The sequence below is a fragment of the Adelges cooleyi genome, unplaced genomic scaffold, assembly GCF_023614345.1.
Source record: "Adelges cooleyi isolate 19-005CV unplaced genomic scaffold, UGA_ACOO_1.1 ACOO_flye_CR_arks_rails_tigmint_CR_PRNA_2, whole genome shotgun sequence".
Lineage (NCBI taxonomy): Eukaryota > Metazoa > Arthropoda > Insecta > Hemiptera > Adelgidae > Adelges > Adelges cooleyi.
The window spans coordinates 8,757,087-8,773,119 of NW_026095860.1; the positions used below are offsets into that span (position 1 = coordinate 8,757,087).

Genomic DNA, 16,033 nt, shown 5'->3' on the forward strand with positions numbered 1-16,033 from the left:
TCATTGTTTAAGACATTTAACCCTAGTTTTTATATTATACGGCACTTATTATTATAATTAACAGCTGTTATTTTTATATTTTAATCAAGTAGCTATAGCCTATAAGTCACATTTTTTTTTACTTATGTATATGTAGAAATTTGTTAATGTTTATACACATTTCCCAGGATTCCCAACAATCTAGTATACTTTACAACTCATAAATTTTAACTGGACCGAAATGAAATTTGTATGGGTACAAACCATGGATGCATCCAACGTTTACTTTACTATATTTTATTTTCATTTTTTTTAATCTGTCCTAATTTATTCTCTTCGTTTGTTTTTATGATGTTTCAGTGAGTTTTGTTGCTTCATTCTATTGGGTTACTTCTTTGCTGGTTGCATGCAGACAACATTTTACTTTTGTTTGTTTGTTTGTTTATTTATTTTTTTGTTTGTTTTCTTTTTTATCTCAAAGGTTATCACCACAGCTGGATATGTCACTGTGTTAATTAAATGTGTTTTAATTGAATTTGAGTATTTTTTAACGTTGCTCTAACTTACTTTTTTAATAACCGAAATATTCTAAAAATATGATTTGTATAAAAAAAAAAGGAAAAAGTATAATAAATACTAAACATACGAATATTAGATTTTACAATGTAAATAAACTATTTATTATGTATTTATGTGTTTTGTAAACATTATGCCTTTCTTATTATTTGTATATCTATACATTCCTACATAAGTATATAATGAGAAAAAAACACTTGTTTATAACTGTTTAATTTATAATTAATGAAAATCCTTAAATAAATGGTACATTATTCATTATTATTATTATTATTCTATATTTATTATATTATGTGAAACCCTAATACACATGCGCGAACGACCAATAAATCCTGTATATTATTTTTGTGATGAGTGGTTTTGGAAAATTACAGCATACAAATTAAAAGGTAATGTAATATTACATATTATTATTGTATTCAGCAATAATATTACAAAAAATAGTGATTTTAGCCAAAATAGATACATAATATTATGATAAATACAACTTTTTCTATTAAAATCATTCATTTTTACATTATAAAAGATTACAACAATAATGAAATCATCATATAATACACGGTTAGAATTTTATTTGCTTAAATAATTTAAACATATACGACCGATAAATATAGTATTTAGTTTATATTGTAATATGTCTACATTAAAGATATCTTCGGAGAGTGGTCATAATCAGTCAATTTTGAAAACACTTGAAATTAATTTTTTGCTTGAATTCGACTCATCTGGTAATTACCACCCCCCTCCCCAAAGATGTAAAGACTTAGGGCTAACCTTATTGAATTATTGGACTTTGAATTTAAAAGATTAATAGTACCGATTATAATAGTGGCCAATCTAATTAGTGTTTGAAATTACGAACTTTACAAAAATATGTGTAAATGATGATGATGGTGATTTTGTTTATCGTTTAAATAACATTTATCTAAAATAAAGTGCACTTGAACTCAACACAGTTGATGAGAAGTTAATATGAAAGTACTAACGACGATTTTGGCCTCATTTCCAAAGGTATATTCGTATCAATGTAATCGCTGGAACAAAACATATCAAAATCTAAACAAAACTTTTTTTATAATTTTGTATTTTTATAAACAAATAAAAATAGTTCACCCTGTCAAATGTATAGATACTATGATCTTTATTTATTATGTTAACAAAATACTGGTTAGGATTTGTTTTCACTTTAATACTCTTTCATAATTATACCCTCTATATTAGTTCACATACTACTTTGGTCCTCTCTTTCTTAAATGAAACTAATTGCAAACTATTTGCAATTGCAAAAATGAAATAGTTTTAGTATCGGTATAGGTGCGTATGGTTTTACATAAAATCACAATTATTCAAATATGACAAACTTACTTTTCTAAGTGCATTGAATTTATACTTGAGATGCGCACAATCAAATTATGCGGTAAATTTTGAAAATGTTTCTTTAGAACAATTGTCTCTTGTTCCGACCCAATATTTAAAATAATGTAATAGTCTTCGTGACCCTTAAGTTTTCTAGAATAGAAAAAAAAACATGAGTTGACAATGTCATTGACACATTATTTAAAAGTAACTATGTATAGTATTAAATTTACAAGTACCTTCTTTAAATGTGGGAATACAAATTATAAAAACAAGTATATAGTTACCAAAAAAGTATTGTCTCAAATAATAGTAATAAGTCTAGTACAAAACATAATGAAAAATACAACAACGTTTATTCAAAATAATTACACGTTTACTATAATATTTCTTCCGCTTACGTTTATAATGTGACATGTCAAGATAAAAAAAAAGATAGGTACCGTAACATACAAAATTATTTAAATTGTAGATGTAAAATTACCTGGTAAAGGCAAGCACCCAATCTGAAATCACATAAAGAGTGAGGTCGCCTTCCAAAATTGTAGGTATAGACCGGAGTTCTATAAGTTTCTTGTAAGTTTTATAATGACTTCTAGTGCATTCTTTTTGGAAAACCAAATTTAGATACCAATAATTGCTGTTGACAGGAAGCCAAGTGTATATTGTCGAGGAGAAACCTAGAACATACGCAATTTATGTGTTTGTTAATGGTGTTAGTTTGTATGTATTGTTTCGTCTTTATTTTTTAAACCATAAATGAACACTTAAATACTAACAAAAGACCTAAATTAAAAAAAAAATACAAAAAAAACTTTGCTATTGTGTAATGAATTTAATATTGCAGGTCAACAACATAGTTTATTACAAGTTACAAGTTTTAGGAATTCATGTAACGTTATACTGACATTTTTGGTATTTAAAAAACAAATTTCTCACAGCCAGATTGTGTAGTTAAATTGACTTAATGTAATACAGTAAAAGTGTATTTGTTTAAAAAACCAATGTTTAAAAAACTTTTATCTAAACGAGTTAAACTAACTTAACTTGATCATTTTTCCCCTCTTCATACAGTTTACTGTTTACTTAGCTTTTAGGATATTTTTTTTCGTAACTTGTCTAGGCGTGCGTTGTTATAGTGTACTGACCGAATCCAGTGGCACACATTCAAAATAAAACAAGGTCTACAGTGTAAATTAAGCTATCCTCTAACCAATTTTTTTGCGCCAATAATAGAATCCCGTTTATTATCACATAAACTGTTATACCCTACTAACCGGCATTATGTGTATAATTCCAATGGTAAGGTGTTCTAAACGGATCTCTCGAGTTGACGGCATATTTGGACGGACCTCCAGCCTTGCCCCACGGATCTACTGTCTGATCCCATCGCAAGGTGCCATCGGCCATGCCCAACTCTTCTCCGTTATACGTGACGGCCGTACCTGGCAACAGCATCACTAGGGTGTTCATCGGGTCCACCATGTCTTGACCGAATCGTGAAGCCACTCGTTTGTTATCGTGGTTGCCTATCTGATTTTTCGCATCACGCCTCCATGAATACATATATTCTAAATACTATTATATCCTAGTGTATTCGAATACTTACCACCCAATTGGGCCAACGACCTCGAGGCATATTGTCCATCCATAAGTCGATGACGTCCTTAAAGTCATTCGCGGTCGACGAGGTATTCAAGTAAGAAATCAAATTGAAATTGAAGGGCATGTGAGCCCTTGGCTTGTCCTGACTGTAATACAACATTGTGTAATTTATAGACGCGTACGCTTCAGTTAACATCAGTCTATTGTGGAAATTGTAAAATGTTTATATTATTATAGCCAATATAATGTCATCGATTTTTGTAGTTGTACCTAGTGTTCCCGTCTATTTTTGTGTATTCGTCCAGAACACTTCTAAATTCTTCAACGATGGTGTAAGTCTGTGGTTGGTCTCTAGAGTATATATGATCGAGTAAGAAGTATGTGTAATTATCGTCGACCGCATTTGGATCGAGTAACGGCTCGTCCCTAAAAGAAGAGTCCTCCACCAAAAACGGTAAAGCGTCCACTCGAAATCCGTCAACCCCTTTGTCCAGCCAAAATCGGAGCACATTCTATTATGGTTAATCATACAAATATATTATAGTTAGACCGTGTTCAATGAATAACAAGTAACTAAAGCATGAGCACGAAGAGGATAAATGTGATTTTATACAATTTTACATTATAGCCAGTGTTGCTACATTGGTTATCAGATTTTATTTTTTAGTTTTATTTTAATATATGATACAGACTCTGTATCATCTGAAGCTCCTCAATCTTGACAACATAAGCTTGTCAACTACATTTGCCCCTCCCCAAAGATTGTAAAGCTTATTGACTATACCTTCATTTCATCTAAAAGCTCTGGTGAGTGGTAATTTAAATCTGGCTGTTTGATCGAAAATTGATGTAAGTAATATTGTTCTCTCTCAGATGACCATTCCCAAGCGCTTCCATCAAAATAATTTCGCTAAAAATAAAAATATTTAAATCAATTGGAAATATCACAACATTAATTTGTAGAATGAGCTAGTGTTTTAATTATATTTTTTATTTATTTTTTTAACACGACTTTTCTCAAGTGTATATTTTCCATAATGCATTCTATACTAATAATCGTCAATGTAGTAAAAAAAAAAAACAATGTTATCGTTTTTAAACAGACTTTCGTGTGATATTGTAGCGTTAAAAAAAATCCAAATTAAATCTTATTTTGGAAGATTTTGAATAAATTTCTATAACTATTTCTTACCCAATTGTTTGGCGGTATCCTATTACCGTTAGAGTCTGTTTTGCCATCTTTCCATAAATAGTAGTCCGTGTACGGGTTTATTTTCTTTATTGATTTCTGAAACCAATCGTGTTCGTCGCTCGAATGGTTAGGCACAAAGTCCAATAACAAGCGGACACCTAAAGGCACATAATATAAGGATAATCAACTTTTTATTTCATTAGTTTTTCTAAAGACTATATTATAGTTATATACCAAGGGATTTCAGTTTTATTTGCAGTGACTTGAAATCGTCTAGTGTACCAAATATGCTATCCACTTCGGTGAAATTTGAAACGTCGTATCCAAAGTCGGCCATCGGTGACTTGAACATTGGTGATAACCATATTGCACCCACGCCGGCGTCTTGGAAGTGCTCGGCCATTTTTTCAATACCTAACAAAGTATGAGTTGCATACACAATATGCGAAAATTTAAGCCTAGTTGGTACGTTAATCGTTCACATGTTTTTTTATTATTTCAGAACTAGTCAAATATGGCTTGGTGGTAGTGTAAATCTTAGTATAGTTTCCGTTGCTCGAGTCGAGAGGGTCAGTCTTACTATTTGTAACTTTTGGAAATTATGTAAAATATATGCCTATTTATTAATTATCGATATAATGCAGTAAAATATGTTTTGAAAACAAATTGAATATAATGTAATATTTGATTTTACATTTAAGTATTCATTGTCAGAGCACTGAATTATCAAAACAGTAACTATTTTAATATAAAATCAACTATCAATTATTGTATATTTTTTCGCCGACTTGGCAACATTTTCGGAACATCCTTAATGTTTTATTATTGCACATAATACTAATTCAAACTCCTACCTTTCAAATCGCCTACGCCGTCTCCATTACTGTCTTTAAATGATCTAGGATACACCTGGTATATTACACCTTTTTGCCACCAGTCCAAATGTTCTACAGTCACTAAATTAACATACGAGAAAAAGAAAACATATTGTATGATTTTACAGTTAAAAATTGGTTGAAAAACATTAACAGTAGTTTGATTTGTTTATTTAAAAACATGGATTTTAAAGCGGCTTAGTGTCGTAGTGTATGGTCGATTTAATATCTAGGATGAGAAAAAAATGCAAGTTTGACGGGAATTGAGCAGATAGAAATGAAAGAAATATGTCGAAAAATAATGTATTTTTTTAGGATTTAGAATTGTAAAAATTGATGATCTGATACAATAGCTTATAAAATGTACATAAAACCGTCAGGTATATTTATATATATGTATGATAACATAGTTTACCTGTATCAGAAATAGCCGCTGCTTCGGTTAATAGAATTACTAAAACGCAGAAGGGCCACATTGCGTTCGACGACTATAAAATTACTATTTCCGATTGTACAAGTTGAACGTTTTTATATGCAAAAAATGACAGCATTATTATAGTGTTTCCAATTATTTTAAACCTTGCCACTTCCAAACTGCTAAAAGTTGATGTGTCCATTAAATATTCATAATGTAATAACGTAATGACCTTACGTCAGCGATAAGGAAAAACACTTTTAAAACAAGTTCAATAATATCCAACAGAGTTCATTGTCTAGGCTGCGTAATAATAGTCAATAGAGGCATGTCACCCAATTCCTGGCAGATATTATAACATTATATATTATTACTATTAAAATGAGTCATTCTAAACAATCTATAACTAGCAATTCCTAGTTTCTACAAAAAAAAAAAAAATGTATTTCGTCCAGACATTTTCGGCAAAATAGTACCTACCTCAAATTTGTATCGGTAAGTAAAAACAATTTTAACGCATAACAACTTGTTATTTATTAATTAGTTTAAACTTGTTAACCAATCGATTTGAATAAATGTCTCTAAGTAAAAAAAAAAAATAATATTCCCTTATTGATTTCACCTTTTTGTTCCTTTTAAAGGCACTTTATATGACTGTCAATATGTCATAATTCGGCATAAGTATTCCAAAATATTTGCACCAAATACCTGCTGGTGTTTCCAAATAAAGTAACGCTTAAATTTCTTACATTAATTCCATAGACCTAAGCTACATTATTCAATTACTGTAAGATTGTTCCTTAATAAACTAAATTGTATTTTATTTTATTTTCCCTTCAAATCTGGCACATATTGGTAAGTCTTTTGTTCGTTTTACGCATAGAAATGCTTATAATTATTCATATTTTTATTTATAGATAAAAAAAATAAAGTAGACCTACATCAGTTTAAGTTAAATTTTATGTTTACTATAGAGTTGGAATTAGTTGATACACGATCCAAAGCATATTAAATAAAAACAGTAAATCCTATTTTTATGTCTCGTTCATCGAAAATAACAATAATATGGACTTAGACTTTCTGACTTGGTACGGTTTATTGAGACGCACTAGTATAATAATTATTATTGTAGCTAATAAACTAAATATCTCCTTAAACTATAATTTCGAATTTACACATTCATAACTAAGTATTTTTTTTTCTAGTCACAGAAAAAAAAATAACTGTAATTTTAGACAATAAAGATTGCATTGTGATCTAGACATAATTTCTCTTCACTATATAATAATCTATTATTGTAGTTGATAAAATAATTTTGTCTAGTTATAAAAAATGTATAGATTGTTGTAAAGTACCTTGAAGACCGCAGACATGAAACGTCCCCATCAATTTTCTTGATATTCTGGTAATTTACACATCTAAATTATTGTAATTGTCTCATAAAGCATCAAAACATATTACTGATTTTAAAATATAGTAAAAGTATTAATGCTATACATGTTTCTTTATCGATTATAATTTTGTTTTTATTTATTTCTCATAAATCTAATAACTTTTTCTTAAATTATAACCAACTAATTGATCTGTTTCGAAACATATTTAGTTAAAGTAAATATATAATATATATTAAACACTGTATTTTCTAATTGCTCAATTTCCTAATTATATTTACTTGTTTTATGATTACGCTTCAAATAACAAATTATTATTATGGGCTTTTCTTTTACGTCCTCAATTAACAGCTATGTTTATACAAATAATTGCTTTGTCAAGTGCTATTACTATGATGAGATAATTGTTTATTTTTATATTATAAAAGAAAATCATTTGAATTGTGTTACTCGAATTCATACTTTAACATATTAGTCATTACTTTCCTGTTTTGAAGTATCTCTAATGAAAGGCTTCCAATTAACCTCAAATGATAGAATTAAAATGTTGTGGATTCATTTTTGTTATTAATGCGTTTTAAGAGTATACAAGAAATAATGAAATATTTTTATTTGATAACAAATTTATTAATAAATATCTACATACATACATACACAAATACAGTAATTAGATGTGAGTTTTAAACGTTAATCATTTGTTGTCTCGGTAGGTTTTATCTATTTTTATTACAAGTATAATAAAGTGTGAGTCAAAGTACTGCCATCTACAACAACAGCTGTATAGATAGCGGTGAACAGTTTATGAGCTGGGGCCCACTAATACCACTTGAAAACTGTATTCTCGCGATCTAGTGCGTCAAAACACCAGTAAATATTTTTGATGTCGGTTTGTTAAATAAAATCCAGTGAAAAAGTAAGATTCATTTTTTTTTTTAAATAAATATACTCTTTCAATTCGAGTATGGTCAGAGTACTAGAATATTGGGCGGCTAAAGCAACAGGCAATCACGTCGTAAACGATCAGGATGACCCCCTGGATTGGTGGCAAACTGCAGTATTCTACCAGATTTATCCGAGATCCTTCAAGGATAGCAACGGTGACGGTGTGGGAGACCTCAAAGGTATAGTGTACATAGTTCCTTTCGATAACGTAATAATCAGCATTCAGCGGTACGACCAAATAGGGGAAGGGGAATTATAAAATAAAATTATTTGTTTATCTCATTTAGATTGGTGATAAAAACCTAACCGAGGTTACCTGAAGTAAAATAACGTATTTAAAGGGATAGAGCTTATGAGTTGCTATCGCCAATATTACTTTTAACGTCATACATCCTTTTAACCTATCACAAAAATAAATGATCTGGTTGCACCGCTGCGATAACTAGTGCATATAACTGTATTTGCTGTTAAGTTTAAATACATTTTGTACATTGTGTGGCAATATAGGTATCGAGGAAAAAGCTGATCACTTTAAGGACTTGGGAATCGACTGTGTTTGGTTGTCACCCATTTTTAAATCGCCCATGGCGGACTTTGGATACGATATTTCTGATTACAATCAAGTGGACGGTATATTCGGGACAATCGAGGATTTCGAATCTCTTCAAAAAAAATTAAACGAATTAGGTAAACGCACAAATTCCACGTTTATATGATGTGTTTGAAAAATACTGTTAATTTTTAACCTCTTTGGAACGTGATATGTGACAATTAATATGACTATGTAGTATTGGTATTAGTATTGTATATTAATATATATATTAACACAATATTAGACATTAAAATTAGTATTACTTATCAAGGTTTTTTTAAATATACAAAATATGTTTGGAAAAATACAGTCATGAACACTTTGGGTCATTAAACCCGACCCACTCGACCTTCGCCTGTACCCTATAGTAGAGCCTGAATGCAAATGAAACGGAAGTTGTATTGTTAAATCACATTAGGTTGACCTTGTTTACACCGTCGTGAGAATCCTGATTTGATCAAACAGCTAGTTTGGTCGGTATATTTTATAAAATTCTATAATTATTTTTTGTCGCTGTATTTTATTATGAAAATAAATAAGAACTAAAGATGTATGCAGGTACGCATAATACATTTTTGACAGTTGATATCGAGTTGACAGTCAATACTTAACAATACTAAATGGGTTCTAAAGTTACGTACTAAAATTAATTTTCTTATTCTAACTATAAGTTGATAAAATAACCGAGCGATATTTGTTTAATACTGGGTGATTTTTTTTATCATGGGCCACTCAATATCTCACTGAGTTTTATATTAATTAAACTCATGAAAAAAAAATTCAATTATTAAATTGAATTTTTTTTTTTATAGTGTTTTTATAAAATGTTATCTCAATTTTCCACAAATTATTATGTTTCTACCCCCTCTCAAGCTACATTTTTTGAAAGCAACTTTTGAAACTTAAATGGTCGCAAATATTTTTGAAGTTATTGAAGTTTCAAGTTTAGGGCAGGAGGAAAGGTGAATTGTAGTATTATTTTTATCTGCACGCAATATTCTTAATTTAAAAAGTTTAAAAAATATATACGTTACCATTTAAGTTTCATAAGTTGCTATCAAAAAAACTAGTTTGGGAGGGAGGTAGAAACATAATAATTTGTGGAAAATTAAGATCACATTATATAAAAAAACTATGAAAAAAAAAATTCAATTATTAATTAAACTAAGTGATATATTGAGCGGCCCATGATAAAAAAATCACTCTGTATATAATATATCTTAAAAATAATTAATAACTTATAATAATAATTGTTAAAATAAATTAATAAAAGTACCTACTTAACACTGTAAATGGCAGTAAAATTTAATTTTTTTAATTTTTCTTTAAATTTATAATTTTAATTAAATATTGTAGGTGAGCGTCAAAATAAGTTTTTAAATCTTTTATCTAATTGTATCCTTAGTATTTTGTTATTCATTCATAATTGTTTTTAAGTATATATAGGAACGTACAATATTTAATAAAAAGTAAAAACTAAATAAACGTAGTTACACTAACTTTTAAAAACATATTTTTGCTTTGTAATTTTAGGTGTCAAATTAATTTTAGACTTTGTACCTAATCATTCAAGTGACGAACATGAATGGTTTAAAATGTCTGTGGAAAATATTGCCCCCTATTCAGATTTTTATATTTGGAAAGATGGTAAAACTGATGAAAAAGGAAACAGAATACCTCCAAACAACTGGGTAAAGCTATTTTTTTGCCTATCTTTAATATTGAAAATACATATTAAGTCAGTGAATCATATTATTACAAATAAACACTGCTACGAGTAGTATGATTCATACCTACATTAGTAGATGTCCATACATAAGAAGAATGTAAGGTAATATTATGTTATTTAGTCAAAAAGAAAATACACAGCCCCTTACAAAACCAAAGTCATTCGCCGTTCCGACACATCTCATAAATATACCATATAAATTATAGACTACATTTAACCATATTATTCCCATTCTTATTGCATAATAATAGACATTAAGGAATGAGAGATGAGAAAGCGGTGTTATTGAGACAAATATGGAGGGAATTTAAAACGTTTAGAGCAACCTACCTATTTGAGTAAATTTATAATTTTAATTTTTTTCTTTAATCTTTAGCAAAGTTTGTTTAGCAACTCAGCATGGACGTGGAACGAAAAACGAGGAAAATATTATTTACATCAGTTCGATCCCAAACAACCAGATTTGAATTACAGAAACAAACAGTTAGTGGAAAACATGAAAGTAAGCTGGTTGTAGAAAAAGTTAAAGTAGTTGCTAGATATTTAACGATTTTTAATTGGGTTATTTGACTTATCTTTTTAACCGTGATGTGTTTTAATTTCTTATAATGATTTTATTGCTGTGTGGGTTACCAGGACAATTTGAGATTCTGGCTGGACCGCGGTGTAGACGGGTATAGAGTGGATGCGGTACCATTTTTGTTCGAAGATCCAAATTTGTACGATGAACCGATCAATCCCGAGGGGTCTAGTTCGTTAAACACTTATGGGCTATATGATCATCCATTTACCAAAGACTTGCCTGAAACATATGAAATGATTTCGGAATTCAGGAGTGTAATGGATGAATATAAAAATAAAGACGGAAGAACTAGGTAAAAAAGCAAAGTATAAATAAAATGCTCTAATTATAACAACAATATTTAATACTTTTTAGAGTCATGATAACTGAAGCTTATTCAACCATCGAAAACACCATGCTATATTATGGAAATGAACTCAGTCCGGGAGCTCATATGCCGTTCAATTTCGGATTAATCGACCAAATAAACGACCAGTCAAATGCCAAGGATTTTAGTGTCGCCGTGCATACTTGGTTAGATAATTTGCCTCGTGGACGAAGTGCTAACTGGGTGGTGAGTTATTCAATTTCAGTTTAAAATCATAATTTCTATTTAAAAGTTACCGTAATACTCATTACCGTATTAATAAGTACCACCATTGATCAAGCTTTAAATCAAGATTTTGCAAAGAATTGCCTATACTTTACTTCTTAGAAATAGGAAGTATAGCGACCTCTTTAATACCTACGTAGTTCGGTTCGTTTTAGTTTTTATTCGTGATGTTTTGTAACGCTGTTAAATTATTGACTTGAGATTTCAATAAATTTTACGTTTTGATATTAACTTACTGACTTCTATAGAATGAATTAATAATGTTAGGCTGACTAGTAAGAAGGCTCATCAGTATAAGGAACACTATTTCTACCAATACATTTAATCAGTAATTAAATTATATTAGTAACTGATTAAACTACATATCGCCTTAAAAGTATTAGCAGGTATAGTGTTCCTTATAAAAAAAAACAAACAAATAGTTAAGTTATATAAGTTATTTGTTTCTTATTTGCTATTCTAGATAGGAAACCACGACCAACCTCGAGTGGCCACGCGTTTTGGCAGAGAGATGGTGGACGGCATGAACATGGTCAACCTGTTGTTGCCCGGAGCCGCGTTCACGTATATGGGCGAAGAGATAGGCATGGAGGACAATAACATACGTTGGGATCAAACGGTAGATCCCAGCGGACTTAACGTCGGCCAGGCAGGCTACAGGTCGCTGAGCCGGGATCCCTGCCGCAGTCCTTACCAGTGGAACGCCAGTGCAAACAGTGGATTTTCATCGAACCTCACCACGTGGTTGCCGTTAAACCCAAACTATTGGTCGGTTAACTTGGAAGCGCAAAAAAAACAAAGCCGAAGTCACTACTCAGTATACAAGCGGCTGATTCAGTTGAGAAAAACGCGGACCGTACAAAGGGGATCGTTCGAAGATCACATATTGTCTCGATGGGTATTCGCTTTCACCAGGTAATGGTGAAAGTACAATGTTGGTATAAGTTACCAATAGTTTAACCATAAGTCAAATGGAGACCGTTTACGTTTACCATTATATTGAAACATAGCCATTTGTTGTATTTATATGAACTATTAATTGTTTTCGCAGCCGTATTCTTAGACGTTTACTGTTTTTCTTAATTTTAGAACTCGACCCGGAAGCGAAACTTACTTGGTGGTTTTGAATGTAGGTTCAGAAGACGAACAAGTGGACTTGTCGGCAATATCGATTTCAGATTCCACTTGGTTAGTGCACACGCCTAGTGTTAACTCACAGTATTCGACGGGGTAAGCACGATTAATTATAGTGTAAACGCAGAGCCGGATTTACCTAATTGGCGCCCCTAGGCTATTGAAAATAAAACACCCTATGATAGGCAAAAATAGATCACATTAGTTTTATTTTTGAAATAAATTGCGAATTTCAAATAAAATGTTAATCAAATTATTCAGAAAAACACTTAAAAAAATGGTATTTAAAGAAACGTATAAAAAATAATAATGTGCGGGCTTAGATCCAAAAGGTTCTATGTGAGTTCTTTTGTAAAATTCACTTTTTTCGTCTTTTAGGCTATGCATTTTACCGCATTTCTATATAACTTCAAAATAACATTAGATAAAACACTACAAAACCTTAGATAGAACTTTATATAATGTATTTACTATTAGAACAAAAAGGTTCTATCTAAGTCAAAAACTATTTTATTAAAAATAAAAAGTTCTATGTGTATTAAAAAATAAACCAATGAGGTGGTGTTATGGTGAATAGGGTCAATATACATTATTTTGTATGTTGGGTTGGTATTATTACTATAGAAAAAGTTTTTTGTGGTATAATATTTTTATTTTTTTGCAAGAAGGTTCAATCTAATATTTGATTTTTAGTTTTTGTGCCAAAAGGTTCTATCTCCAGAACTATTGGATTCCAATTTTAGTTTTATCAATATTGTTTAGGTGTAATAATGTTACTAATTAGTATTTGTTAATCATGAGTAAATAGTTTTATTTGTCCATACTTATTATGGTTCCTTTAGGCTTAAAGCTTATCTAGCCTTAACGGAAATCCGGTACTGGGTATAACACTTTGTTTTTCTATAACTATTGGAAAATATGTTAACACTGTTTGATACGTTATATTTTTAGTGACAAAATTGAAGCCAACAGTTTTACAATGAGACCAAAGTCGTCGTTGGTGTTGACGAACAAGAAATGTTTACAACCTTCTTGCTGTAAATTCATAATAACCGCTGCTGTTGTCGTGGCTCTAGGCTGGGCTATTTCGACCATTTTCCAACATTGAGAATTTAATTATACTTTTTGTTAATTAACAATACAAGTTAGAACATTATTATTTACTTCGAAATTAATACAAATAAACAAGTATAGTTCTTGAAGATGTATCTTTACAATAAATGTTAGATATTAGATTTAGAAACAATAAAATAGTTGAAACTACCCATTTTTGTTAAAAAATGAATATTTGGAATAGTGCGCACATGTAATAAGTGCATTTTTAAAAAATTATTGCGGAAATGTTTTTAAATTTCATTAAACCATAAAGCATTATAACTGTGTTATATTATAATAAATATTTGTGCAATCGAGCATTGAACTCTGAATATATTGCAATAGTTGCAATGAAGCTATATAAATAATATCTAAAATATATATTTCCGAAAAATAAGTAATTACCACATTTGTGGTATACTGGTCGATAAAACCTCAAGTCATTATAATAGGTTTGACGAATTGGTATGTAACATAGCAACGACTTTTTTCAAAACATATATTCCCATTCTCGTTTATGATTGCGAGAACTCGGTGAACGTTTAACAAATGCGTATTAACATAAGCATTCAAATAAATCATTACATATCTCAGAGTTGAAAGATTCTGTAAGTGTGAAATATTATTATATCAATTAGAAAGAAATTAGTAACGAAACCAAACTCTTAACAGTTTCCAGTGTACATAATATTAATATATTTATATGAAATAATTTTCGTAAACGTTTTTCTAAATTAATTTTAAAAAAACGGTTACCGCGTACTAATGTTGTCGGTATCGCTCAGACTTTACGAAAAATGGTCTGTGGTATTAGTTTTTTGTATATACTATTTGGTTTACTCCTTAATGCTATTTTAGTTGCCTATCTAAAAATTTACAGGCGCAAACATCATGAGGTTTACCTTTAGAGTTTTTGTTGTTGGAAATAAATGTATAATTTATTTAAAGACATTTATATCATGGATAATTATATATATTCAATAAATTAAGTAATCATTTTTTGTTCTACTAACTAGAACATCCATAACTATAATATTAAACTACTATGTAGAACTAAATGAAACCTTTTTTTTTATAAAATCAAATTTTTGAAACAGTTATATTTTTTAAGTTATATATTTGTTAAGTTTAACAATAGAATATTTTGTATTTACCAAACAGTAGCAGACTAGTAGGAACACCTACTAGTACCTTATATATCGATAAAACAAATATTTTTTTTATATTATAGCTAAAAGCCTTATAAAGGTCATAAAAATTAAAAACTTTTATTAAGTAATTTGTATTTTGTTTCAGATAAAATTGCATAAAAAGCATCATAATGCAGTACTACTTAATTAATATGATTACAATTATAAATGAAGCAGGCAATGAAAACAATGGAAAAACACGTAAACATGTTACAAAATGTTCCTATCAGTAGGAAAAAAAGGCTATTCTTTATTTATTATAACTTAATTATATTATTATTGTAGTAATAAAAATGGGTAAATTATTTCATTGTACATTTCTATGATAGTTAGTGTGTTTTTCTCGACTGTACCATTAACCTCATTTAAGTATAAGAAATCATCTGTTTAAGTACTTACATAAAAGTTAATATTATTGTTTTTCTTTTTGAATAATAAATAAAGTACATTTAAGTAAAAATTATACCTATAATGTTACAACCATTTTTATTCATCATTTTTAAACAATATTTGGTGACCAACTAGACTACATACAAATGTGTTGAAACTCTCACGGGTTGAAATACCACGTGAAAATCATTCACGTAATAGACTACATACATTATGTAGTCTATTTGGTATGTAGTTTATAAGTATATGTATATGCAACTTTTATTACTTAAGCTCCGTTTCGACTTAGTCGGTTTCGTATGTTATCATAACGCCTTATATTATATATTAATATTTCCTTAATTTTAAAAAAAAAAATTAAAATTTTTTTTAATTGCCTACTCAAAACTCCGTAAAC

At 29.6% G+C, this 16,033-nt stretch overlaps 3 protein-coding genes across 14 annotated transcripts in view; 2 read left to right on the forward strand and 1 right to left on the reverse strand.

The window, feature by feature from the left end:
* LOC126833780 (regulating synaptic membrane exocytosis protein 2) overlaps nucleotides 1–692 on the forward strand; it is a 29,151-nt gene extending 28,459 nt beyond the window's left edge. For 5 of the 9 annotated variants that reach the window (XM_050565308.1, XM_050565309.1, XM_050565312.1 and 2 more), the window contains exon 21: nucleotides 340–688. In XM_050565308.1, the coding sequence (XP_050421265.1) occupies nucleotides 340–342 (3 nt within the window). In that variant the 3' untranslated portion in view covers nucleotides 343–688. Of the gene's footprint in view, nucleotides 1–339 lie in introns of all 9 variants that reach the window. The other 4 variants (XM_050565316.1, XM_050565310.1, XM_050565307.1 and 1 more) reach the window with 3 other exon arrangements.
* Nucleotides 693–860: 168 nt separating this feature from the next.
* Nucleotides 861–7,463, reverse strand: LOC126833782 (maltase 2-like). Of its 3 annotated transcripts, none has more exons than XM_050565322.1 (12): nucleotides 7,354–7,463; nucleotides 5,999–6,177; nucleotides 5,563–5,655; nucleotides 4,943–5,122; nucleotides 4,709–4,866; nucleotides 4,301–4,426; nucleotides 3,787–4,028; nucleotides 3,521–3,716; nucleotides 3,189–3,444; nucleotides 2,396–2,591; nucleotides 1,921–2,064; nucleotides 861–1,589 (listed from the first exon to the last, which is right to left on the reverse strand). In XM_050565322.1, exons 2-12 carry the CDS (start codon nucleotides 6,057–6,059, stop codon nucleotides 1,523–1,525), a joined length of 1,719 nt encoding a protein of 572 aa, XP_050421279.1. In that variant the 5' UTR covers nucleotides 6,060–6,177; nucleotides 7,354–7,463; the 3' UTR covers nucleotides 861–1,522. The 3 variants fall into 3 exon arrangements, with proteins under 3 accessions (XP_050421279.1, XP_050421277.1, XP_050421278.1); XM_050565320.1 differs by having other exon boundaries at nucleotides 5,563–5,664; XM_050565321.1 differs by having other exon boundaries at nucleotides 5,563–5,664; nucleotides 5,999–6,180; nucleotides 7,354–7,423.
* A 664-nt stretch (nucleotides 7,464–8,127) lies between these two features.
* Nucleotides 8,128–15,480, forward strand: LOC126833781 (maltase 2-like). 2 transcript variants are annotated; one of them, XM_050565319.1, is made up of 10 exons: nucleotides 8,128–8,510; nucleotides 8,839–9,018; nucleotides 10,457–10,614; nucleotides 11,029–11,154; nucleotides 11,289–11,527; nucleotides 11,590–11,788; nucleotides 12,291–12,742; nucleotides 12,917–13,057; nucleotides 13,913–14,105; nucleotides 15,353–15,480. In XM_050565319.1, the coding sequence occupies exons 1-9, from the start codon at nucleotides 8,351–8,353 to the stop codon at nucleotides 14,067–14,069; spliced, it is 1,812 nt and encodes a 603-aa protein (XP_050421276.1). In that variant the 5' UTR covers nucleotides 8,128–8,350; the 3' UTR covers nucleotides 14,070–14,105; nucleotides 15,353–15,480. The 2 variants fall into 2 exon arrangements, with proteins under 2 accessions (XP_050421276.1, XP_050421275.1); XM_050565318.1 differs by lacking the exon at nucleotides 15,353–15,480 and having other exon boundaries at nucleotides 13,913–14,163.
* Nucleotides 15,481–16,033: the final 553 nt, after the last annotated feature.

Excerpts from the sequence above, each read along its gene's own strand:
- LOC126833782 (XM_050565320.1), bottom strand. The coding sequence starts at position 6,059 with ATGTGGCCCTTCTGCGTTTTAGTAATTCTATTAACCGAAGCAGCGGCT. Across the intron at positions 5,665-5,998 it reads AGCGGCTATTTCTGATACAG|TGACTGTAGAACATTTGGAC; the intron begins GTAAACTATGTT and ends ATGTTAATTTAG. Across the intron at positions 4,867-4,942 it reads AATAAAACTGAAATCCCTTG|GTGTCCGCTTGTTATTGGAC; the intron begins GTATATAACTAT and ends ATGTGCCTTTAG.
- LOC126833781 (XM_050565319.1), top strand. The coding sequence starts at position 8,351 with ATGGTCAGAGTACTAGAATATTGGGCGGCTAAAGCAACAGGCAATCAC. Across the intron at positions 11,528-11,589 it reads AATAAAGACGGAAGAACTAG|AGTCATGATAACTGAAGCTT; the intron begins GTAAAAAAGCAA and ends AATACTTTTTAG. Across the intron at positions 13,058-13,912 it reads AACTCACAGTATTCGACGGG|TGACAAAATTGAAGCCAACA; the intron begins GTAAGCACGATT and ends TTATATTTTTAG.